The sequence below is a fragment of the Carassius auratus genome, chromosome 9 (assembly GCF_003368295.1).
Source record: "Carassius auratus strain Wakin chromosome 9, ASM336829v1, whole genome shotgun sequence".
NCBI classification, from domain to species: Eukaryota; Metazoa; Chordata; class Actinopteri; order Cypriniformes; family Cyprinidae; genus Carassius; species Carassius auratus.
In genome coordinates, this window is record NC_039251.1 from 9,384,224 (window position 1) to 9,408,099 (window position 23,876).

At 35.9% G+C, this 23,876-nt stretch overlaps 1 protein-coding gene across 3 annotated transcripts in view; it reads right to left on the reverse strand.

The window, feature by feature from the left end:
* LOC113108302 (double-stranded RNA-specific editase 1-like) overlaps positions 1-23,876 on the reverse strand; it is a 147,618-nt gene that overhangs the window by 10,735 nt on the left and 113,007 nt on the right. For all 3 annotated transcript variants that reach the window (XM_026271258.1, XM_026271257.1, XM_026271256.1), the window contains 7 exons: positions 19,846-19,923; positions 14,906-15,825; positions 8,955-9,069; positions 8,502-8,670; positions 7,233-7,384; positions 6,601-6,769; positions 1,383-1,564 (listed from right to left, as the gene is read on the reverse strand). In XM_026271258.1, the coding sequence (XP_026127043.1) occupies positions 1,383-1,564; positions 6,601-6,769; positions 7,233-7,384; positions 8,502-8,670; positions 8,955-9,069; positions 14,906-15,825; positions 19,846-19,873 (1,735 nt within the window). In that variant the 5' untranslated portion in view covers positions 19,874-19,923. The remainder of the gene's footprint in view (positions 1-1,382; positions 1,565-6,600; positions 6,770-7,232; positions 7,385-8,501; positions 8,671-8,954; positions 9,070-14,905; positions 15,826-19,845; positions 19,924-23,876) is intronic.

Below are 23,876 nucleotides of genomic sequence, written 5' to 3' on the forward strand. Positions count from 1 at the left end.
CAAACATACTTAGTCTATTTTGCTGTCAATACTGATGACCGTGTCCTTTATCAGTAGGCTTTATATTTATGCTCAACATGAAGTATAGATATTGCTGTCATGAAGACATGAGCCTGGTCTGTCGGCGGTCTCCCTGTCACCTACAGCAGCAGGCACAGCATGGTTCTGGTGAAGCAGGCCTACAAGCTGGGATTGGTAATGCTGCACTGTAATCATAGTTATTTATTTATATTTTTCATTATATTTTATTATATGATATTGGTTTGAGACTGAGAGTATTTTAATTAATGGAGAACTTTGCACAGTATTTTATTTCTTATTCTTTTTTTTATTTTAAATATATTTTATTAAAAAGTATATAAAAAAAAGTGTATAGTAATAAACAACCTGCAGTTTAATGTTTGCATTTCTTTCCCTTACTGTACCGAAAATGAACCGAACCGTGACTTTAAAACCGAGGTACGTACCGAACCGTGATTTTTGCGTACCGTTACACCCCTAAAATATATATATATATATATGAAAAAGTCAGGAGCCTGGTGGAGGGCGGCGATTTAGGACGGGGTGCCGATGACAATCAGGGAGGAGGCAGCTGACTGGTCACAATACACATACACATATATCTATGTATTAAATGCAAAACTATTAAATATGATCTTTATGCATTTAAAAAATTCTGCCTCTGAGCATCTTTTGGTTTGTTTTATTCGAGTTAAATTCTTTTAGGCAAGCTTCTATACGTAGCAACTTTAAAATACACTTATTACTCAATAGAATCATTAATCTGACTGTGTGACTGATAAATTTTGCTACATTGACCATTATTGAATGAACTGAATCAACATTGTTTTTAACTGAATGATTACAGTATTTGTCTTTGTATCATATTTGATGATTTAAAACAAAAAGTACTGTAGAGTATAAAGTGCTATATAATAAAGCTTACTTGACTTGACTACTTGACCTTATGACTACAACTACCATCATTTGAATTGTCCTAAGATTCAGAAATTATTGTATATTATGGGATTTTTTAAAACTTATTTTTTATTACTGATCATTCATCAAACTGGCGTTTCCTAATCCTGCTATAGGCTGTGTGGGATTATTTTCCAGCTTCCTCTTTATACAAAAAAGAAAAATTGAGAGAAAATGAGAGAAATCAGCAGGGGAATCTTGGATTTGAGGCACGGTATGAATTACTGAAACAGGCCGGCGGTGGAGAGCAGGCCCATCTAAATTCCAGTAATTCATCAAACCATGAGGAAATTGAAGGCGAGTGGGGCAAACTGTCCGTCTAGTAAATGGTAATACAATTTGACACGGGTGCCATTTTCAATGATTTGCGAGTGGAAATGCGCGCCGGTGTGATGTTGTCTTACCGCTGAGCAGGGGGCGGTTGAGGGCGAATTGTTGGGGCAGGTCTTCGATGTCAGCGATCCGCTGGTACATGGCTCGAGAGAGATGATCAGCGTGATACAGGCTGCCCAGGATGATGCTGGAGAAGTAGATTGGCTCAGTGAAGTAGCTCATTAGAGAGCCCTGGATGCCCACCACGTTCCACCTGCAGGAAAACACACACACACACGCATGTCCAGATTTGATATTGGGCACCAAAGCAGAAACCTTACACAGACTGTTAAAAAGACTAACAATAATCAGCACTGTCATTTATTAATATTGCTATAAACTGCACAGACCCAACAGTACTGTATGCAGATAAAGTTAGAAAAATAATGGAAGATGCGAAAAGGAGTTAGATTGGACACGCAACAATAAAAGGTATGAGAAGAAACATTGACAAGCCTATTTACTGAGCAAAGTTTTTATTTTCATTATATTTAATTAGAATTTATTTACTTATTATTGAATTCAATCATAATATAAATATTGTATATATTTTTTTTATATGCATTTATTTTCCTGTACACAACCCCATCAAAACAGACCTGCGGCCCATTTTTTTTTATATTAAAGTTATAATTAATTTAATTATTATTACATTAATTATAATATAATTTTAATTACTGGCATTATGTGTTGTTTTCCCCTTGCTGTACGCAACCCCATCAAGTCCTGCATCCCATTTCTATCATAATTCATTATAATTAATTTAATTATTCTTACTTTTTTATTTATTTAATTATTTTATATATTTTTTTTATTGTCATTGTGCAATGATTTCCCCCTGCTGAACGCAGCCCTGCCAGAATACGCCAGTTGCCCATTTTTATTATAATAATACTTCAATTATTATTACATGTATTTATAATTATTTCATAATTTTATTATCACCATTTTGCATTGTTTCTCTCCACTTGTTGAATGCAGTCCCATGAAAACAGACCTGTGACCGTTTATTATCGTAATTAATAATTAAAAAAAATATTTTATAACTTTTATGAATTGCCATTTCACATTATTTCTCTCCATTCTGTACGTAAACACAATAGAGGACCATTATCATAATTAAATACAATTATTACTACATTCAGTTATAATGCAATATTACAGTTTTATCATTGACATTTTGCATTGTTTTTTTCACATCACTTTATTTGCCACCCAATTTTAATTAAATAATGATTATGTTTATAATTAATATTAAATTCAAATAGAATTTACACTTCTTACACAACCCCACCAAAACTTTTTTTCTTCTTTTCTTTCTTTTTTGACTTGCAACCCATTTTTGGGTCCCGGCCCACCGCTAGACACACCGACTACACTGTTATTGCATTAACTCGTCATTACAAGAGTCCATCTATTTTGGATTTCATTTGTTACTAGCTTGAAGCATTTCCAGCAGTTTAACATAATGAAACACCGTTGGGGTTCCTAATCTCATTCCATCTAAAACACTGCAAAAATTACCACGTTCAGGTAGATGGAACATAAGACAACCTCGAGCTACAAGAATCCAAAACACAAAAGCTAAAAAAGCAATCTGGCCAGAAGCCCAGATGTGAATGATTTTCAAATTATATATAAAAAAAGCAACAGTGGAAGAATTGTTCAATTAGTGCAGTTCTTCCAAAGCACCTCGTTTACGTGTTTTACTCATTTACTCACCCACTGGGTCTCCCTCCTCAGCCGTACACAATCAAAAGGCCTAATCAGGCCCAGATCTGCTCCCCAAAACAACACCTGCTGTATGCAGCTGAGAAGAACCCAGACTCAAGTGATTGGAGTCGTTCTCGTCCGACCAATCAACAGCCTCCGATGCCAAAGAGACACAGTCCAACTTCTCCTACCGCTAGTAATACCACTTTGCTAAGCACTTCCCTCCTGTAGCCAGAACACTCTGCAGCTAATTTTAAGTTTCTGCTGGCGTTTATCAAGTCTACTTGCTTAACTAGACAGCTTTTTACAGTTTTGTTGACGGTAACCCCACAAATCCAGTGATTATTTCATCCTTAAAAGCATTCATTGCATTGTGTTTCGCAGAAGCCAGCAAATCAAATAGGGAGTGTTTGTGAGTTTTTGAGTGCAATATACAGCCAGTGAATGGACTTCGGGTGGTCGTCTGAGACTAGCCTTGGACAACAACACTTGACCCTGGCAGTAAGAGGGAAATAAAAAGCCACACATTACAGATCAGAAGTTAAAAACCCAGGGCAACAGTTAATAATTCAGACTTATGATATATAGATATATATCAGCAAATGTGCCATTAGATTTTTCTTGATCATTTCTGAAGAATCATGTGACACTGAAGACTGAAATAATGGCTGATGAAAAGCCATCACATAAATAAATAAATCAAAATTATATATTAAGCATATGAAAATATAAATACTATATTTAATTATTATTTATTTGCATTTGACTCTGTTGTAAGTTTATGCAAAATAATAAAACAGGAGAGTAGTGACCACAAAGAGGCTTTAACCCCAGACAGATTTTACTGTTTCACTGAAATAAACAACATGCATTGGAGCTTCTTATATTCTTAGCATTATTTCAGACATAGGCTCAGCACCTCCTGTGAAAAATTCACAGGAACCCCCTCCAGCCGCTGTGTCCCGGTTTGAGACCATGTTACTAGCAGAGCAGATACAGGTCCTGATGGATGAGACACAGTCCTATCAACACACATGCTCATACATCTCAGCAGATGGGCTGCTTTTCCTTGAGAGTGAGCTGTGAACATCACTTCTGCTGTGTGTGAGTGTCCCTGAGCAACACATAAACCAGCCCAGCCCTGACTAAACACTGCTTTCCTAGGAAAACCAGAGCAATAAACTTAATACACTGATAGAAAACAGATACTGAAAACATGAAACGCTCACTGTCTACTTCTCATTTTAGATGCCAACACATACAGTATATATATTTATTAAATGGACAGTTCACCCCCCAATTTTTTTTTTTCATACAACGGAAGTCAATGCGTACCGTCAACTGTATTTTTTTTTTAACCAAAATAACTGAAAATATCATCATCTGTGTTCATCAGAAGACAGAAACTCATACATTTACTCATGATTTGAGGGTGTGAAAAATGCAGTATTTATTGTTTGTTATCTTAGTTTGATAGAGACATTTTTTTAGAGAAAGTATTATTTTGAATCAATTTTTATTTAGCTAAAATGTATATATATTAATAAAAAATTACACACACACACATATATAACATTTTCAGTTAAAAAAAATTTTGTTTCAAGTAATGAAATATGTTTCAGTTTAAGTTTCAATTATCCTTGGTATTAAGAAGGTTAACCCTAATATTTAAAAATAATTTCTTTAAGACACTGAAGCATGATTTTCAGTGAATAGTAACCTACATTTCAATCTGTTCCTCAAAGCTATTTTATGACTGCTGAAGACTAAGAAGAGTCATATGTATATATTCTTTTATCGTAGTCTTTCGTCATGTATTGAGACTAAACAGTCTTGACAATCACAATCCCCATCCTCTCAGCTCTCATCCATCTCCTTTAGAATTGCAAAGAAAAAACGAAACAAAACAAAAATGAAATCAGAGCAATATGGAAAGAGAAACGGCCACGCTGTATTTTAGGTGGGATCATTTCTTTCATATTGCTTTTGCAAAGAAATTTAGCTCTTTTATTTTTGGATTACAAATAAAACAAAACAACATGAGAAAAAGTAGTTCTGTATTTTCAATGCTGGCCCCCAAACAAACAAATAAATAAACATAATTTATCAAAACATAAATATATGATAAATAGATACTGTGGGATGAGGATGATATATGTGACCCCGGAGCACAAAACCTCTCAAGTTGCTGTTGTATATTTTTAGCAATAGCCAAAAAAATCATTGTATGGGTCAACTTATAGATTCCTTTATGCCAAAAATCATTAGAATATTAATTAAAGATCATGTTCCATGAAGATATTTTATAAACTTCCTACCGTAAATATATAAAAACTTTATTTTTTATTAGTAATATGCATTGCTCAGATTATAGATTTACAAATAGCTGCATCTCGGCCAAATATTGTCAGATCCTAATAAACCATATATCAATGGAAAGCTTATTTATCCAGCTTTTAGATGATTTCTATTCAGAAAAATTGACACTTAAGACTGGTTTTGTGGTCCAGGGTCACATTTAAAGTATTGAGCCTTTGGTCACAGCTGTCGCTGACACGTCCTCATCTGTCTGAAGAAGACACATCACAACCCTGACCCCACAGGAGAAATGAACACTCCCTCCTACACTGTTAATACACTCTTCTTTATTTAACTAAGGTTACAGTAATGTTGAACCATGCACTTCTTCCCCTGTCAATTATAAGAGCCAATAGGCAATTAAATTCACAAAGCCCTTGTTCTCTTCCCAGCGGTGACAGGTACAGCGTGTACCTAGTGCAGAAAGATTAACCAGAAGGTTCTGGACTATTGCTTTTGCTGAGCTGTCTGCTATTCTAATGGAGAGGGCTGACAATAGCGTCGCTCCAGAAGTAAGGGAGCTCCCTAACTAGACAGCATTTTTAGAAGTAAAGGTAGAAAGAACATTATGCTCAAACTGTAAAAGTAGCATTACAACCCCAGTGTGACAAGTTCGGCTAAGACAAATTGAATATATTTGTATTTCTTTAAATAGCAGGAAGTAGCATTTTAAAAACTAAATTTGATAAAAAAAATACAAAAAATAAACATTTTGTTATTTTTATATGCATATTAGCAAACAATGTCTTTAAATAACATGCTTATGGAATTCAGTTCAGGAATCAAGATAAATTATGCATAATTAATAATGCATGCATTTTTTTAATTGAAATTTTATAACACTATGTAAATTTTTTATCTATATAAAATTTACAACAAACTAATGCAGTATAACTAATATCTTTTAATAATCGGCTATAATTTAATAGCTACTAACAGCTATAAACCTCAAAAAAATGTACATTGGATAGAAACATCTGTAAAACTGAGCCCTGCAGCTGTGATCCTTTTAGTGTTGTTGCTGACACAGAGCAATCAGATACATTTATATTTCTGCACTTCCACAGCATTATTCAAGATTCACGTTTATATATCTGTTCACATTTATACTTGATCAGTACTTCATCAGTTAAGATGTCTATGTAGATATGTATGCGTGTATGCATGCTACCAATCTACCTTGCGATTTTGTCACTGCAGGACATCGTAAGGAGCCGCTCGCCCTGCAGGACTCCGTCCCACGTCTGGATGGTGTTGCTAGAGCGCACTGGGATGGTTCCCTCTCCAGACTCGATCTTGGTCCTCAGCTGGCCCCTTGCCTTCCTGTTCGGGTGCCTGTCTCCCTGGTCTGAATTAGACAGAGAAATAAACATTTAAAAAGAATGGGCGGCTCTGAAATGTTTGATCTACTTCAACAAACCAGTAACTGATTTAATCAACCAATAACACTAGCCAATGTTTAGTTACTTCAACTGCTTAATAATTGTGTGACATATAAAGCCAAGCAAAATGATTTAAATGCATCGCTCAAGAGCGGAATCAATCAGGCCACAAGGGGAGTCAACAAAGCCTGCTAATTAAAAACACTGATGAAATTTGTTTTCGGCATGCAGTCAGACACTCGAGTGAAATTATAATGAAATGCGACCTGATCATAAGAGGACCCATCCTTATCTTAATTGAATATAACGAATCAGTTTCGATCATTCATTTCAAACAAGTGTTTGAGTAAAACAACATCCTCATCCACCTCCTGCCAGATCCTGCGTATAGCACGGAATAGTTTGCTTTTATTGAAGCCTCGGTCTCACCCTCGACACCCGCCTCGTGAGGAGAGAAGATCCGGGCGTCTCCGCAGGGCGATGTGCTGATATAAAGATGAAACTGGACGTTGTCTTTCAGCCGGAAGCCACGCTTGTCACACTGCGTGAATATGGACTTTTGGTGCTCCTCTTTATTGTTACTAAAATTAGAGACAAACGGCAGAAAAATTCTTCTCAATTCTACTCATGTACAGATACAAAACCGCATGACCATAATTATTTTGACACACTGAACTTCAAGACAAACATTTAAAGGTGTGTATTTAATAAATATCTCATACACTGATTTTTGAAACTGAAAAACCTGAATTGCATATAAAAATGTAATATGAAACCACAATAAAATCACCATTATAATATTTTGTTTAAAAGTTTGTGTTTATATAATAAATGTACTATCTGTGGAAGGTGTATATTTATATATTAATAAACTTTTAATACACATACTTTAGTACAGGCTTAATCAATTTGACAGTACTAATTATAATTATCACTTTTATAGATTATACAATTTATTTTATTTTAAATTTCATAAATATTTCAATAGATCACAGTATTTGGCAGTTTAATAAGTTGCAAAAGGCTAGCTCATGATTAATCTATATCACGTATTAAAGCAGAGAAGAAATATTATATAGCACATAAGTACACTGTTTGTTTTGGTTCATTTGAATAACATATAGCTATGATATAAATACATATTAGTGCTGCCAAATGATTAATCGTGATTAATCACATCCAAAATAAGTTTTTGTTTAAATAATATATGTGTGAGTAGGGTGTATATTTAGTATTTTTTCCCCTGGGTCATTCCATTTTATTACACAGAACTTATTTGGTTTGTTTTCTTTTTATATATGGATTACCGACATCTGGTGAAAATTTCATGTGAATAGCATCTGTAGAAATATATTTACTGAGAAAAATGGCAACGTGTTCAATAATTATTTTACCCACTGTATATACTGTTGTTCGTGTGCGTGTATATATTTTATTGCATTTTGTTTTTTATCATGACCTTTTCTAGATTACCATTTGAAATATATTTCCATACAAATGAAATTCAATCAAATTGAAGGTTTAATAAATTTAAATCGTAAATTCATCTCTATTAAAAGTGCATCTGTATTTAAAATGGTATACTATAACACAAAACATTAAATGAAAAACTGTTTATGAGTTTAATTTCCCTTCATCATGCTGTGGTGATGTATGAGACATCCACAGACATGCAGGAGAGTAAACCCAGCGTCTCACCTTAAGAAGTGCTCCAGCTGCATGTAGAGATACCTGATCAGAGAGCGGCGAGCGATGATTTCAGCGTGACAGTCGTTGAGCGCCAGGCCACGGTCGCTCATATACTCCCCGTTTATACACTTGGTTCCCGTGGAGACGCAGATGACCTGAGCGTCCTTGACATCGGTGCCTGAAATAAAAGCAAGAGGAATCCCACCAACAAAAAACACAAGACATGAAACCTGCTGCACTGAAGTCGAGGAATATCTAGAGTCAACATTCAGGTTCTGATTTCATTAGTGATCCTTTAGTAACTTAAGCATCCTTCATTTAAAAGTACAGAAAATAAGTCAGTTCAGTCGGTGAGTGATTCAAATGGATTACTACAGAGTCTTTTTTTTTTTTTCTTTTTTAAACATTCTTAAAATTTGAAATGGAACCCTTTTTGAATAAAAATCGTACACGGAACTCTACCTGTTGTCATGACCACACCAGCCAGAACTTTCCGTCGTGCATGTGGAGATGTGAAGTTGTCAGTGAGCTCGCTGAATTTGTCCACTACCAGACGAGAAACGGCATCGGCAAGGACCTGGGTAAAGAGCATACAGATGTCAGGCTTCACACAGACTGCAATGCTAACATCAATAACACATGCTATAGGCAGGCATGCTATATTCAGAACAGTACATGACTCATGGGTACAGAAGGCCATTTCTGTCACGGACCAAACATTACAAAGGTAATTATGATGTTTCTTTCATAATTCTGCCTTTGTCTCGCATTGCATAGAAAATAAATCAGAATTTACCTGCAATTGCATCAAATAAAGTTATAAATAAGTTATAAAATCAGAATTCTGAATTATTTCTTTAGTTTACATATCACAGTTTGTTTTTTTATTGCTTATGCCATGTAATTAAAACATACAATTAAAATATAAAAACTGAGATATACATTTTGCAATCGCACAAATCCAGTTTTTATTTTTTCCACCCTGTTGCAGAAACAAGCTACCATATATGGGTGCATATTTTTCAAATATAATACAATTATCACTTTTTATCCTGTTTTTATCCCCTATCGCTTTCAATAAACTTGCTTCAGTATGTAATATCCACTTCTCATAATCCAATCGGTTACTGACGGATAAAATCGAGTCATGGTTCGACATTCTTTTTGAATACGCAATCTACGAATAAAAAATTGAACTTAAAAGTAAAATGTAATACTGAGTTTTGTAATGGACAGAACACAAATGAAACTCAACTGAATATTTCATTGAACCTGTTCCTCTGTGGATGACTATAAAGCAAAATTTACCGCAGACCTCAGATTCACCTTCTGCTGCTGCAATAAAATATCAATATTTCATCGAAACCCTTCAGGCACCTCTGTGATTCCTTTCCGCTAACAGTGCCCTCCACTTCACATTCCTTAAGCTCCCTGCTAATATGCTGGAAAATGATTATGCCAGGGAAAAATCAATGGCCAAATGGGCAAGAATTAGAGACATTAGTCTAACATTACTTCCCAAATACTTCGGAGTCACTCGCTCGGAGACGGCTAATGGGAGATTTAAGTGGAGCGTACACTCGATATATTATCAGGAGACAGTGAAATCTCCCACCGAACAGAAGGCTGCATTTTACTCTCATGATAAAACACACTAGTTTCCACCATCATCTTTATTTGCTTTCATTTCCCACTAGCGCCTGGGGACAGATGACAGAAATTCACTGGCCAACTAGACGCTGACAGATTTCACATGAGAGGAGCCTAGAAAACCAAGAAACTGGAAAAAGGAGGCTAACGCAGCATGCTAAAAAAACAAACAAACAAAAAAAACAAAAAACTAAGACTTAAGAAATTGCATATATAATTTATCATTTTAAGTGGCAATTACCGTGTAAATTATTGTGAGTAAATGTATATATAAAAAAATTATAAATATCAGATTATTAGCTAATATGTGCCATAGAATATAATTATTATTACACACACACACACACAAACAATTATTTTTATATATTAAAATTTAATCTCTATATATTCCAATGTTTAAACATTTATGTAAGTAACATTACACTAATAAAATAAAATAAGTATTTACAAAAAATAATATATATATATATATATATATATATATATATATATATATACACACACACATATACATACATATATATATACATACATATATATACACATATATATATATATATTAGGGGTGTAACGGTTCACAAAATTCACGGTTCGGTTCGATACGATACACTGATGTCACGGTTCGGTTCGGTTCGGTTCGATACGTTTTAGATACAGCAAAATGTAAAAACATCTCAACTTTTCAGAATGCCGCAAGCGCACCGCGGGTCATGTGACAAGAACCAACCAATCAGCTTCATCCTTTCCCGTAACAACGTTGAGAGCTCAGCCAAGATGAAGGAACAGCTGATCATAGTTGTATATGGATTGCAATTTTGAAATAAATTTAGTAGCAGAGCTACTGCAAGCGATTTTTAGAGCTGCAAATCCATTTATCCTTCGCTGAAATTTCCGCGTCTCATGGAGAGAGCACGTCATTGTTGCTTAGCAAAGACAGACGCCTCATGAGCGCTTCTGCCCGAGCGCTTTGGAAAGGAAACCACTCTCTTGCCATCACCATTATAGCTTAAAGGGAATCCAAAGTGCACCCAAACACCAGACCTGTTGGTTATTGGAGGATCTTCTCATTTCTAGTCTGTTAAACGCATTGGCTATTTTGCAACGAGCCTTCAGCGCGTACTGAGTGAGCGAGCGCCTGCTGAGTAGCCTAACATAAACATATAAGATGGTGTTTTTTTCTTCTTCGGGAGTGTCAGGGGCGTTGCCTGTTACGTTGTTTGGGTTATTGGGCTACCTTGTTGAACGCATATCATTATATTTCTCTCTCTCTCTTTTTTTTTTTTTTTTTCAAATATAATTAAATACTCCAACGAACCGTTCGGTATACATAATGCGTACCGCGTACCGAACCGAAAGCGTCGTACCGAACGGTTCAATACGAATACGCGTATCGTTACACCCCTAATATATATACATACATACACACACATATATATATGAAAACTATATCTGTATTATATAATAGAATGTTTTAAATAATGGGCATTACAATTACCATTACCAAAATGTGGCATTATCTGATACTTTTACAGCAAAAATGAACACTGTCATAACACATTACTTTGACATATGCATTACTCGATACATTATATACTCTATATATTATATATTTGACATATGGCCCACTGTCACTCCTCCTACTGTATATCATTCAACCTTTCATTGTGGATGTAAGGTCAGTCTGTATCGCCACACAAGAGCAGGAAAAAACATGCCTGAAACGATCAGAGTCTATTTAACCTCTCGCCATCTGGTTAATACAAATGCACCTCTCCACCTTGGGTCTCGTATTGACAGCATGTTAAATATGCGGCAGTCAGAGTAGGGATGGATAATGGGGGTCTGCATTCATGGCGCTGTATCTGTCACGCAGACAAGACAGCCCAAGAGCCTTCAGCATCAGAGACTAAACATGCCGCTGACGGGACTGCTCTTTAGTGGACAGGTAGTGGGCAGGCTGAAACAAAATGTTCTTGTTTTGACACGGTTCAGAGGAAGATGTTAATTAAGATTGGGTCGCTTCCAGGCCTGGCCTTATCTCAAAAGCAGGATTAACAGAGGATTTTAGAAATGTGTAAATAGACGTCTTCTCACATAAACGCCAATCGTTGGTCATTTCAGACTCACTGTTGTTTCACTGACAGGAGTGAGCAATATATTGAATATGCATGACATATATCCAATGCTTTGCTTGTGAAATGACATTATGGGATTCACCAAGTTGATTAATGATTTTAACATTTTTATTTAGCCACATTTCTTGAAGACCAATTCTAAGGTCCTAATTTGTCTAAACATTTGCATGTACAAAAATGTAAGTTCAGGACAATTAAGTAAATCAATTTAGAATTTCTAAAAATCAGTCAAAAATGATGAGTCTCAACATGAAATTTTTTATTATGTACATAAAAAACATTTAGATAAATGAGCTACTATGTGCAGATATGTTGGTGAAAAAGGTTAAGTCCTCTTTTGGCATAATATAATAATAATAAACAATATAATAATAATTGTATATGCATAAATGCATAGAAGACATAACGTATATAACATATGCATACACAATGTAATAGTAAAACAAACAAAAAGAAAATTGAGCAAAATAGCTAATAAATGAAATGTATGAAAGAAGAATACCATCAAATGTAATAAAACATATCAAGAAATGTTTTTAAGCTATATCACTCAATCCATCCCAATATTTTAACAGAGCTCATCTTCATTTCCATTAGGCTTTGTTCCTAATGCAGACGGCCGTTTGTGCTGGTTTAGCGCAGCACGTTATAAGGCTTTAATGATGTTCTCTGATAAACTCAAACAGATCAGAAACTTCAATGAAACACTAAGAGATGTGAAGGATCGATTTTTTTATATTCATCAGATTGTTACAGATCAGATACAATCAGACTTTATCAGCAAATCTGGTGTGTGTGCTAAAGAACCCGCAGTACGAGTTTTTAAAGGTTTAAATGATGTTCAATGGTAAAGTTTAAATTTGTGAATACTTTTATTAACTATTACTGTAATGCAGTCTTCTACAACATGTCTTTACCAATTGCGGCCAGCTTATCTCTAGGGTATTAATAAACCATCACTATTTACTGCTGCATAGCTGTTAATAAACTTGGTTTATAATCCAGGAACTTGGTGAATGAACCAAAAGGTTAAAGGCCATTTAAGATGCATGGGAATTGATTTGTCTATGTTGTGTTACATCTAGATGTTTTAATGCTAGACGCCAACCCACATCTATTTGGCTGTTGCATTGTGTCTCAACGGTTAACTTCATAGTTCATCTCGTGGTTTTGGAACATGCTCTGTGTGAATGAACGCTTAAAGGCATAATTCACCTAAAAATGACAATTCTGTCATCATTTACTCAAACCCATGTTGTAAACCCACTGGAAATTGGTTAATCTTCCAAACACAAATCAAGATATTTTTAATGAAAGATTTCTGCACCTCCACTGAAAGTCCAGATAACCAAAACTGAAAAGATCCAAAAGGTTCACAAAGGCGTCATTCAACAAATCCATATGAATCGAGCTGTTTAAGCCAAGTCTTTTGAAGACATGCAGCTGCTTTCATTACTGTGCTAAACATTTAGAAGATTGTCTTTTAATTTTATGGTAGATTAATATATTTACTTGTTTTACGTGAATGCATTTAACAACAATACAAAGAGCAATGTGTAACATTTTACCAGATTTAGTCCTACACTTTCTTTGATTTGTTCCCCACTAAATAATAGTTATTTCATTAAATATATAGATTTTATAAAGTTATTGTGCACTCGTGATTTTGTAGAATAACATTTGCTGCTGAATTATCCACCAACCTAGTTAAAAGTATTTTTGTCATAGATTATGATTATATATATTTTTTGAAATTAAAAGAAGTTGTCCATATTTAGAAGATTGAGTTGAACACACAAAAGATTGACTATCAGGTCAACACACAGATGTATAGAAATTCAAAATTAATGAAAAAAGAAAAACACCTGCACTGGTATCGGATCAGGATCGGTATCTGCCGATACTCCGAATTTTCTGTATTGGATTGGTTCTGAAAAAAAATGTATTGTTGCATCCCTAGAACAAACCTCATTGATTCATTGTTTTTATTTAAACAAAAGCCTAAATAATTCATATAAAGTTTCATAACTCTTGGATACACCATTGCCTAAATCCATAACAACACTTCCTCCAGTGAAAATGTCCATCTTATGTTATCTGCTCACATAAGCGTACTTGTTCTTTGAATATTTCTCTCCTGATTCAGATTAGATGACTTTTTCACTGGAGAAAGCATTATTATGGAGACAGCAACTGTTGTAAGTTAAAAATGTTTTAATGATGTGTTTGTTTATAAGCATACAGCTTTCAGTTCACAAGATGTTAATTGATGGACTGGGGTGGTGTGGATTACTTGGATTATTGTGATGTTTTTACCAGTTGTTTGGACTCTCATTCTGATGGCATCCATTCACTGCAGAAGATCCATTGGTGAGCAAGTGATGTAATGCTACATTTCTCCTGTTCTGTTACTATGAAGAAAAACTAATCTACATCTTGGATAGCCAGAGGGAGAGTACATTTTCATTTTGGGTGAACTATTCCTTTATTAAACTATTTGGGAGATTTGATTACTTGGACTTTCAATGAAGGAATCGTAAATGACCACAGAAGTTTCAGTTTTGGGTGAACTATACATCAGTCATTACGTTTTCTGGTCAGTTTGAAAGACTTGTAGAGATCTCTTACCTGCGGCAGGTGCAGCTGTAGCCCTTCTCTTGGTATGGGTTGGCGGGACGGGGTCTGGTCCAGTTGCATGTTGAAGAGCGCCGACAGAGCCGCTTGGGCAGCCCTGGCTTTAGCAAGTTTCTTATTTCGGCCTGAGCCCTCAAAGGTCTGCAGGTCCACGGTCACCGACATCACAAAGTTCTTAGCGTGGCTCTCCCCGCTCTCTGACACGAACTCGTATTTGAGGCCCGGCCGCAGCTCGTTGAGAATCATGACAGGGTTTTTGCCGCTGGTCGAGGAGGAGGGTGGTGGCAGCGGCGCCTGCACGAGGCTGTTGGTACCTGGCACCTGGGGCACAGGATACTCTCCCAGCGGTTTTAAGGAGCCGTTGCCGTTGGAGCCCAGAAAAAACGTTTCCTCAGACGGTGCCGGCGTCTCAAACCCGTTGAAAAGCATGTCAGGGAAGTCAGCCTGGTCGGAGGTGAAATCCGTGTTGACGGTGAGAGTACGGCCCATGGCCAGGTGCGCCTCAGATGCATTTGGGAACTGCACAAAGGAGCGCAGTGCCTTCTCGGCGGCATTCAGCTTGGCCTTTTTCTTTGTAGGCCCCGAGCCCTCGAACAACTGACCGTTTACTTCAACAGTCATGACGAAGACTGGCGCGTGGACTGGGCCGGTCTGCGAGAGCAGCTTGTACTGCAGACCCGGTTTGATCTCGTTCAGCTGCATCAGAGCGTTCTTGGGCAGAACCGGCCCTGGCGTTTTCTTACGTTTCTTGGCTCTGAATTTGGAGTGCGCGTGGCCATTGTTGCCCTCCTCCAGGGGCCGCTTGCGACCCCCTCCTCCACTACCATTGGGGAGCTGCTCCACCAGGCCAGCTCCCTCCTTAGAAGAGACGTTGTCCAGGTTGCGGTTTTCCTTTACGTCGGTGCTGCATGAACCTGCGGTGCCCAGAAAGAGTAACTTACAACGCCTTCGTTGCAGGATCTTGTAAATGTAAAATTTATAGATTCCTTTATCTTTCTTTGTAACCGAACAAGTGATGTGTGTTCCTTTTGTTGTGTGTGCCAAGGGATTCTAGCATGACACTTTTTGACTAATCTTGTGAAAAATCATTATGAGAGAAATTTCTGAGATGACACTGACCAAAAAAAAAAAAAAAAAAAACATTTCAAGAAAAAAAAAAAGGATTAATTAGAATAATTAAGGAAGACCATGAGGTATAAAATCTAAATGATCATAATCATCAGTTTAATTTAAAGTACAGTTTCAGTTTTGCAGGCAATGGCCCATGCAGAGTCAATCAATCATCTTGTTGGAGATAAAATATGTATTAATGGAGAACAAAAGCAAAGCTTTAAAAAGACTAAAAACGAGGAATGACAAATTTTCTTTTTATAAGTGGCTATGAAAATACCAATAAAACTGGGTGAACACTAAAAAATAAAAGATTAAATATTATTAATGTGTTTAGTGTGGTGTTTTGTGACTATTTCTTTATCAACCAATCAAGCATCATATTTCAACCTGAAAAAAAATCGAAAGATAGAATATATATATATATAAAAAAAAGAAAAGAAAAAATACTGTAGTCAGTTACTTTAAAATACAAATAAAATACTTAAAAACTAAAACAAACAAACAAGTCTACATGAAATTATTAGGCTTGGCACTTTGTCTGGATGACATTTTATATATATGTAAAACTCTTTTTCACTCCTAAAGGTCTCAATAAGGTTTTAGAAATAATAAATAAATTAATTAAATGCCTCAAAAAAAAAAAAAATTGGGGTGAAACAAAACCTTGACAGTTTTCCATTAGACTTGTCTCATGTGTGTCCTTTTACAGATCACAATTGTTTTGCATTTATAAGCAGACGAAACACACATCATCATGTCCTGTTGACAAAGCGGATGGAACTTTGGCTAAATTTTCATTTATAACATCCTTCAGCAAAAGCTCGCTAGGTTACTGCTTTCAGTGCTCTGGTAGAGAGAGAATAGCATCCGTGAACAGTAGGGGAACAGAGTAAGAGCTCTCTGCAAACAGTAGGAACAACAGGGTGGATAAGGGAGTGGGTGCAAGGCAGGAGGAGAAATAAAATGAAGATATCTGAGAAGAGAGAAAGCCATGTGAGAAAAAGACACCTGGGGAGCAAGAGAGAGAACGTGGAGGAGAAAGAACGAAAAACACATACAAAGAGGAGAGAAATATACAAAACAGTCTGGAGCAGAATCTGAAAAATAAAAACCCTTCTTATGTGGGTGAACGCACATATTCTTTGTTACAAACACACACACTCACATACTTTTCATCTTGTGTAATCAATTTGACCTCATGTGATTAATTCTGTTCTAAATAATGGAAAGCACTCTTGCTAAAACCAAGCTTTTTTCCAAAACCTAGTGAGCTGCCTAATTAGGGGGAAATTTAAAGCATCATATGCCCCCCAAAGGGTACTTGTTGCATATTCAATCTCATTCATTGTGACAAACTTCATCCAAAACTCTACAATAATTGATCTACATCAGATGGTGTTAAAAACATGCAATGTAACAACAAATTGCCTTACTTGCATAGTATTTGTGTTTGCTATGCATTTTTATGCTTATAAGATTAATCTCAAATCTTTTTAGTCAAATCTGTGCTTTGTGTTAGGATCGATTAACTGTATGATGCTCCCTTTCTAGAATCTTACAAAAAGTGAGGTTAAATTTCAATTAAGAAGCATGCTGCGAGTCCCTGTTACAGCCAATGTTACACCGAACAGAAATAAACCCTAAAAGATTTATGCAATGCAACTTAACTTTAACAGCCCTGGAAAAACAAAAACGGCTTTTTTTTTTGTTTTCTAGAGATGTTCAAGCTGTCAGTTTAGAGAGCTGCCCACCATCAGCTGAAAGTCAAATCAATCGCACATGCTGAAAAAACATAAAACTAGCAGTTCTTACAGTCGGCAGTTAAAAACATTGCCTTGCTGCAACATGCCATAAAATGATTTTTAGTTCTAAATAAAACAGAATATTAGAGTATGTTTTACAAGGGAATCCAACTTTAGTCTTTGTACTTCAAAATATTCATGTTTAATTCAGTGTGTTACTTGATGATTCTTTGTAACTATTTCTGAAATTTACCAGCAATTTATCAGTTGAAATAATTTCTAATGCAATTTTTTTTTCAGTAGATGTAAAAGCACACATTACAGGATCTTTCCCCTACACACAGGAAGTACACAGAAGTCTAGTAGAGTCAAAAAGGCCACCATGTTGATTCTCAATTGGTGGATGGAAATGCAGTCGAATGCACTTCTTGGTCAAAATGGTCAAAGCGTTCTGAAATTCCTATAGAGAAAATCAATGGAAAAATACTGGCTGCTTAAAAAAGAAAAAAAGAAAGAAAGAGGGCAAAAAATAATATTTTTTTTATTATTAGTCATAGGGGTGGAAAATCTGGTGCTGAATGATAACTGTCGCTCATACCAAGCATTGAATCGCTGTGCATAATCCTTTACTTTCCTGCTCCTGATAGAGAAATACGCAATGTCACATGAAGAAAGCTTCTGGATATCAACTATGCTTATCAGAAGAAAATCTAAATAAGAAAGTGTCCGCTTCACTACAGATCCGTAATAAATGATGGGACCCTCCATTGTCAGTGGCTCTGAACAGAAGTGGCTGAGTGACGGGACAATAGAGGGTTAGATTTCCTCTGGGTTAACAACTCTTCCCAGAACCTTCTATTCAAAGCACTGCTGAATGAAGACGATTGGGACTCCGAGACAGGGAAAGAACGACGTGTACTTCATCAGCCTTAAATCAAATCAGTCTTCTTTGATCACATTCAAGTAAAGCCCAAAGAAATGGGGAATGTTTTCTAGGTTAACGGGTTATTGAGCATCAATACTCTTAGTTTGATGGATCCACTTTATATAAAAAAAAAAAAAATACTTAAAAAAAAAAAAAAAAAAAAAGGTAATGTTTTAGTGTTTTAAAACAAATTAAAATAAAATTGTATTATCTCTAATATGTTTTCAATTATTAAAATACTATTTTTTTCTACATTTGCAATGAAATAAAAATAAGCACTTCAAGGCAAAAGAAAAAGAAAATTGTCATCATTTACTCACTATCACCTCATTTATATTTATATATTTGTTCATTATTCAGATTAATAGAATTAATAGAGTTAATAGAATCTTATGCAGTTTGAACCCCAACTTTCTTCAAAATATCTTAATATAATATAATAAATGATGACGGTTTTATTTTTTGGGTGTACTAAGGTAAAAACCAAAAGCAATTATTATGTTTTCTGGTCATATGTTATTTTTTCAGGAGCATGTTGTGCTGTATGTGGATACATCTGGCATACAGTATGTCTGATACATGTTTAAATGAACAAATATTTAAATATTTATATGAATCTAAGACATTATTGCCAACCAAATTCCATTTCATTAACTATTAAATGCCGTTTTATTTAGATGAAAACAAACTACATTAATCAGAACAAAAAGTTATTTTTAAAAAGGCTAAATTGTGGCCTGAATGGACTATCTGTTTGTTTTTTAATGCAATACCAGAATCTATTGTCAACTTTCATAGAAGAAAAAAATATTCTCTCATTATAAAATTTTTAAATTGAATCCATATGTTAATAAGACATTTAATCCCTCAACTAAATTTGGATTAACTTGATTAAAAAGTTGATTGTATCAATTGTATTAAAATCAAATAAAAGAAAAAAGGAGTAGAAAATCCCAATATTTAAAATGTGTGTCCATGTTTAAACACTGGACTCAACAGGAAGTGACCTCGGACATCTCTTGTATGTGTGTGTCAGTGGGATCGATCGGTGTGAGGGGCGTAGAGAGGGATGGGTAGGCACATGAACCGTTCAGTAAGTGACACATTAGTTAAGGGGAGTGTGCAGGGTTTGGGGTTCAGACTCAAGCACTCACTCATGTTCTCCTCCTCATCAACATCCATGGTTGTGAAACGCCTTGATTGGCCCTGCGCTTGCTGAGCCCTGGCCACACCTGACGGAAACACAGACAGATCATCATTAGCAAATTCAAGGAAACAAACACACTCCCCTCCAATCATTAGTCTTACTGAAAATTACACTTTCCCAAAAGAGCTGGTGTAGTATCAAAGAGAGAGTATTGGCAGTCAAATAATGTCTCTAAATAATGGCATCATGCATCCTGAGCTGCTTTAATTAGACAGGCGAGTGGAGCAGGGCGAACAAGAGGAAAAGAGGACAAGAGAGGTGAGAAGAGGACAGAAATGAAAGACGAGAGCAGAGAATAGGATAGAAGAGGAATGAAACACCATTGACTGGGAGGTTAAGCCTACAGTAAGTGTATAAATATTCAGCAGGAGAAACTAATCTTTGAGAGAAAGGGCCGTGCTTGACAGGCCGTAATAGCAGGAGCAGTCTATTGTGACTTTAATATCCATTCGATTAGACCTCATCTTCAGCTGCCTCGGAGGAAAAATACGGTTATTGACATCAACGGGCTTTTAGTCCCCTTGACACAGATGCCGCTTGAGCTCAAGTGAAAAATACAACACAAACACATGAGGAAAAACTCAACATTTAATTAAAAAAGAGCTCATGATAGAGCAGGGCTATAGTGAGGCGGCTTTTATATGGTGATGTGTAGTGGTCGACCGATATGTGTTTTTTGACAGCCGATGCCGATATCTTAAAACACAGGGGGGCCAATAGCCGATATACATGTTTTTTAGTGTTATTATTATTAATATTTAAGAAATTGGAAATAATTTGACAATGGATTAAAACAAAATACATGTGTAAAATGAACATACTTCTACTTCAGATGACAAAAATTTATATTATAAAAAAAAATATTTAAAAAGGAAGTGAACACTGTAACCAACAGGGCACTCAGTATTCTGGGAATTCAGTATTCAGTATTCTAGTTTAGCATTCAATTCACACAGAGCGACCATCACGCAGAGAATACGTGATCATGCTGGATAAAAATGCACACTTCACAAGATCTCACAGCTGGATTCAACAAAGTTTGCTAGGTTTGTGAAATAAAAGCTTAATTAGTCATTCAAATATTTGTTTAAATTATTTTCATGTGTATTTGTTTAATACTGATGGCAAACGAGAAAGTATTATAATGTTTGCCTTTTCTATTACTAAAAATATAAAAGCAATCGTTATAATACATTTTGTATAAATTAATTCTTGCTTAACCATTCTATTAGGGTGTACTCACACTAGGCACGGTTGCCATGAACCGGGCCCGAGTACGATTGCCCCCCCTCCCCCTCTGGCCTGCACTCACATATAGGGTTTCAGCATTCGTGCCGGAGCACGCTTACGTCATTATGGTGCGACGGTTTCGGGATAAACAGGAAGAGCGGCGCTCTATGAACACAATGGAGTGCATCGCTCTGTTTTCTTTGTGGATAATTTTGTGTTGTTTGGTCCACAGCCTGTTGTTAAACAGATGTGTCGCCTTAGTGGCGTGAAAATTTTCACGTAATCGTGCTGCTCGTATGAGGGTGTTTGCAAGGTACCAGCTGAAGTGCAGCAAGGACTTTGCAGTTTTTAGTTTTTTATGCGTTTTGCACCTCTGCCGTAGACCAAAGCGACCCTTTCCCTGCCATGTTGGTTTTGGAGCGTCGCAAAACCGTGACGCAACGCGTCCTTTTCCGTGCTCCGGCACGGTTAGCGCTCACACTGCATGCGAACCGCGCCCGAGTCCAACTGAACCGTGCTCTGGCCTACCTCTTCAAAGCGGGCCAGGGCCGGCCAATCAAGCCGCGCCCAGGCACGGCTCGGAGCAAACGAGTCAAACAAACCGCGCTTTGGTGGTCAAACGCACTCGGGCACGGTTCAAACTGGCTAGTCTGAGTACACCCTTAGATTATTACACAGACTTTAACGTTATCATCGCCCTCAAATTAAAAGTCACGTCTCAATGCATCGGCCAAACAGAAAAACGTATTGGCCGATGCAGATATTTGAAAAATGCCAAATTTTAGCAGATATATCGACCTTGCCGATATATCGGTCAACCACTAGTGATGGGACACAAAGCCGATACTGAGAGCTTATAGATTAACTGAAAGACTATATGATGTCCAGGAAATAATGTCAATATTACTGCTTTTTCTTTATAGACACATTTTAAAGGGTTCGTTCACATGAAAAATTTATATTTTGTCATTATTTACTCATGTTGTTCTAAACCTGTATGACTTTCATCTTTCATGAAACACAAAAGGTAAATTTACCGTGATGGATTCTTCACCCTTATACAAGTTTTATGACGAATAAGGATGCCTAAATTAATACTGCACACCCCTACCATTATTTATTTATTTATTGCATTTGAAAACCTGAACTGACATGTCATTGTAATCTTTAAAAAATATTTTTTTTTTTCTTCCAGTTTTGCAAGATATCTGTTTTCAGTTTTACAATCTCTGTGCAGTTTTACATCTAGACATTTTTTGTACCCTTAAATTTAAACAATAATTAGTTTAGAAATCGAAAAAGTCACTGTCTGAAATTACTTCATAATACATCAGGGTCATAAAAATTCAACGTATAAAAAAGTATGATGTCATTGACAAAAGCAGTGAGCAACACCTTCACCTATCAGTATAAAGCACAGATGCTCTATGTGAGATGGGAAGCCATGAAATCCAATGAAAGCCATTACAAAGCACATAAAGCAGCCAATCACAGCTCTCTGCTTTCGCTCGGGTCCATTCTTCATGGGCGACACTTTCTTAAGCTAAACTAAATGGCCTAATTAATCTGGTCTAATGGTGGGTGACATCAAATATGCTACCACAATTATTATCCTATTAAAGATTAATATTCCATAAGAAAATAGAAAAGAGTCAGGGGAGTGGTGTTGTGGGAGTATTTGTCTGAGCGGAGCTGAAATTTCAGCGGGTGTCAAACGGCTCCTTGATTTTCATCTCTCTGCTCTTTTCTGCTCTTGCTGGTCTGCTAATGGTCTACGGTGTAATGAGCGGCTCCGAGACTCGAGCTCGTTTTGTGGCTGTCGCTTTTGATTTAGCTTCCTCTGCCGTTCTCATTTTGCCCATGAATCCATAAACAGCATTGAGATCAGCTTCAATCTACAAGTGGTAGATACAAAAGTGCGTAAGGATATGGTGATGGCGCTTTGTGAGGCGGCTGGATGTGTCATCTGCATAAAGCACAGGTGACTGGAGGGCATGAAGGTCAATGCCTCAGCTTCACTTCATGCCTATAGTGGAAGCAACTGAAGCTGTGACTGATCACAGACCAAAAACTGTACATTTGAAGCTAACCTTAAAAAAAGCATGAAAAGAAAACCTGATATAAATAATAATAATTTGAAAATGTATATAAAAATGAAAGAAATAAAAAATTTAATCGTGACTTTCTATTTCACAATTCAGACTTTTTTCTCACAATTCTCTATTTTAATTTTGCAATACAATTTTTAACTCACAGAACTGCAAGAAAAATGGGAATTGTGAAAATTATGAACTTTATTTTTCCATTTATTATTTTATCACATAACGAAAACAAGCTTCCATAGTTGTTTGTCTAAAACTATAATATATTTAGTTTTACATATTTTATGTATAGTTTATATTTATGATTATTTTTAAATTTATATAAAAATATAACACAATACATAAAAAATAAACATTTCTGAATAAAAATTGCGGTAACACTTTAGTTTAGGAACAAGGCCTAATTCTCACTATTAACTACAGTAGTTGCTTATTCACATGCATATTACAAGCACTTATAATACTGGCATATTACAAGTACATATAATAATGCATTAATGTGCATGACGGTATTTAAGATCCTTTAATCCTACACAAACTGTAGGATGTACTGAACTTAACAACTACCTCACTAAATATTAATTAGCAGGAAGTATGCATTTATTGAGGTAAAAGTTGTTGTTAGTAGTGAGAACTGGTCCACAAA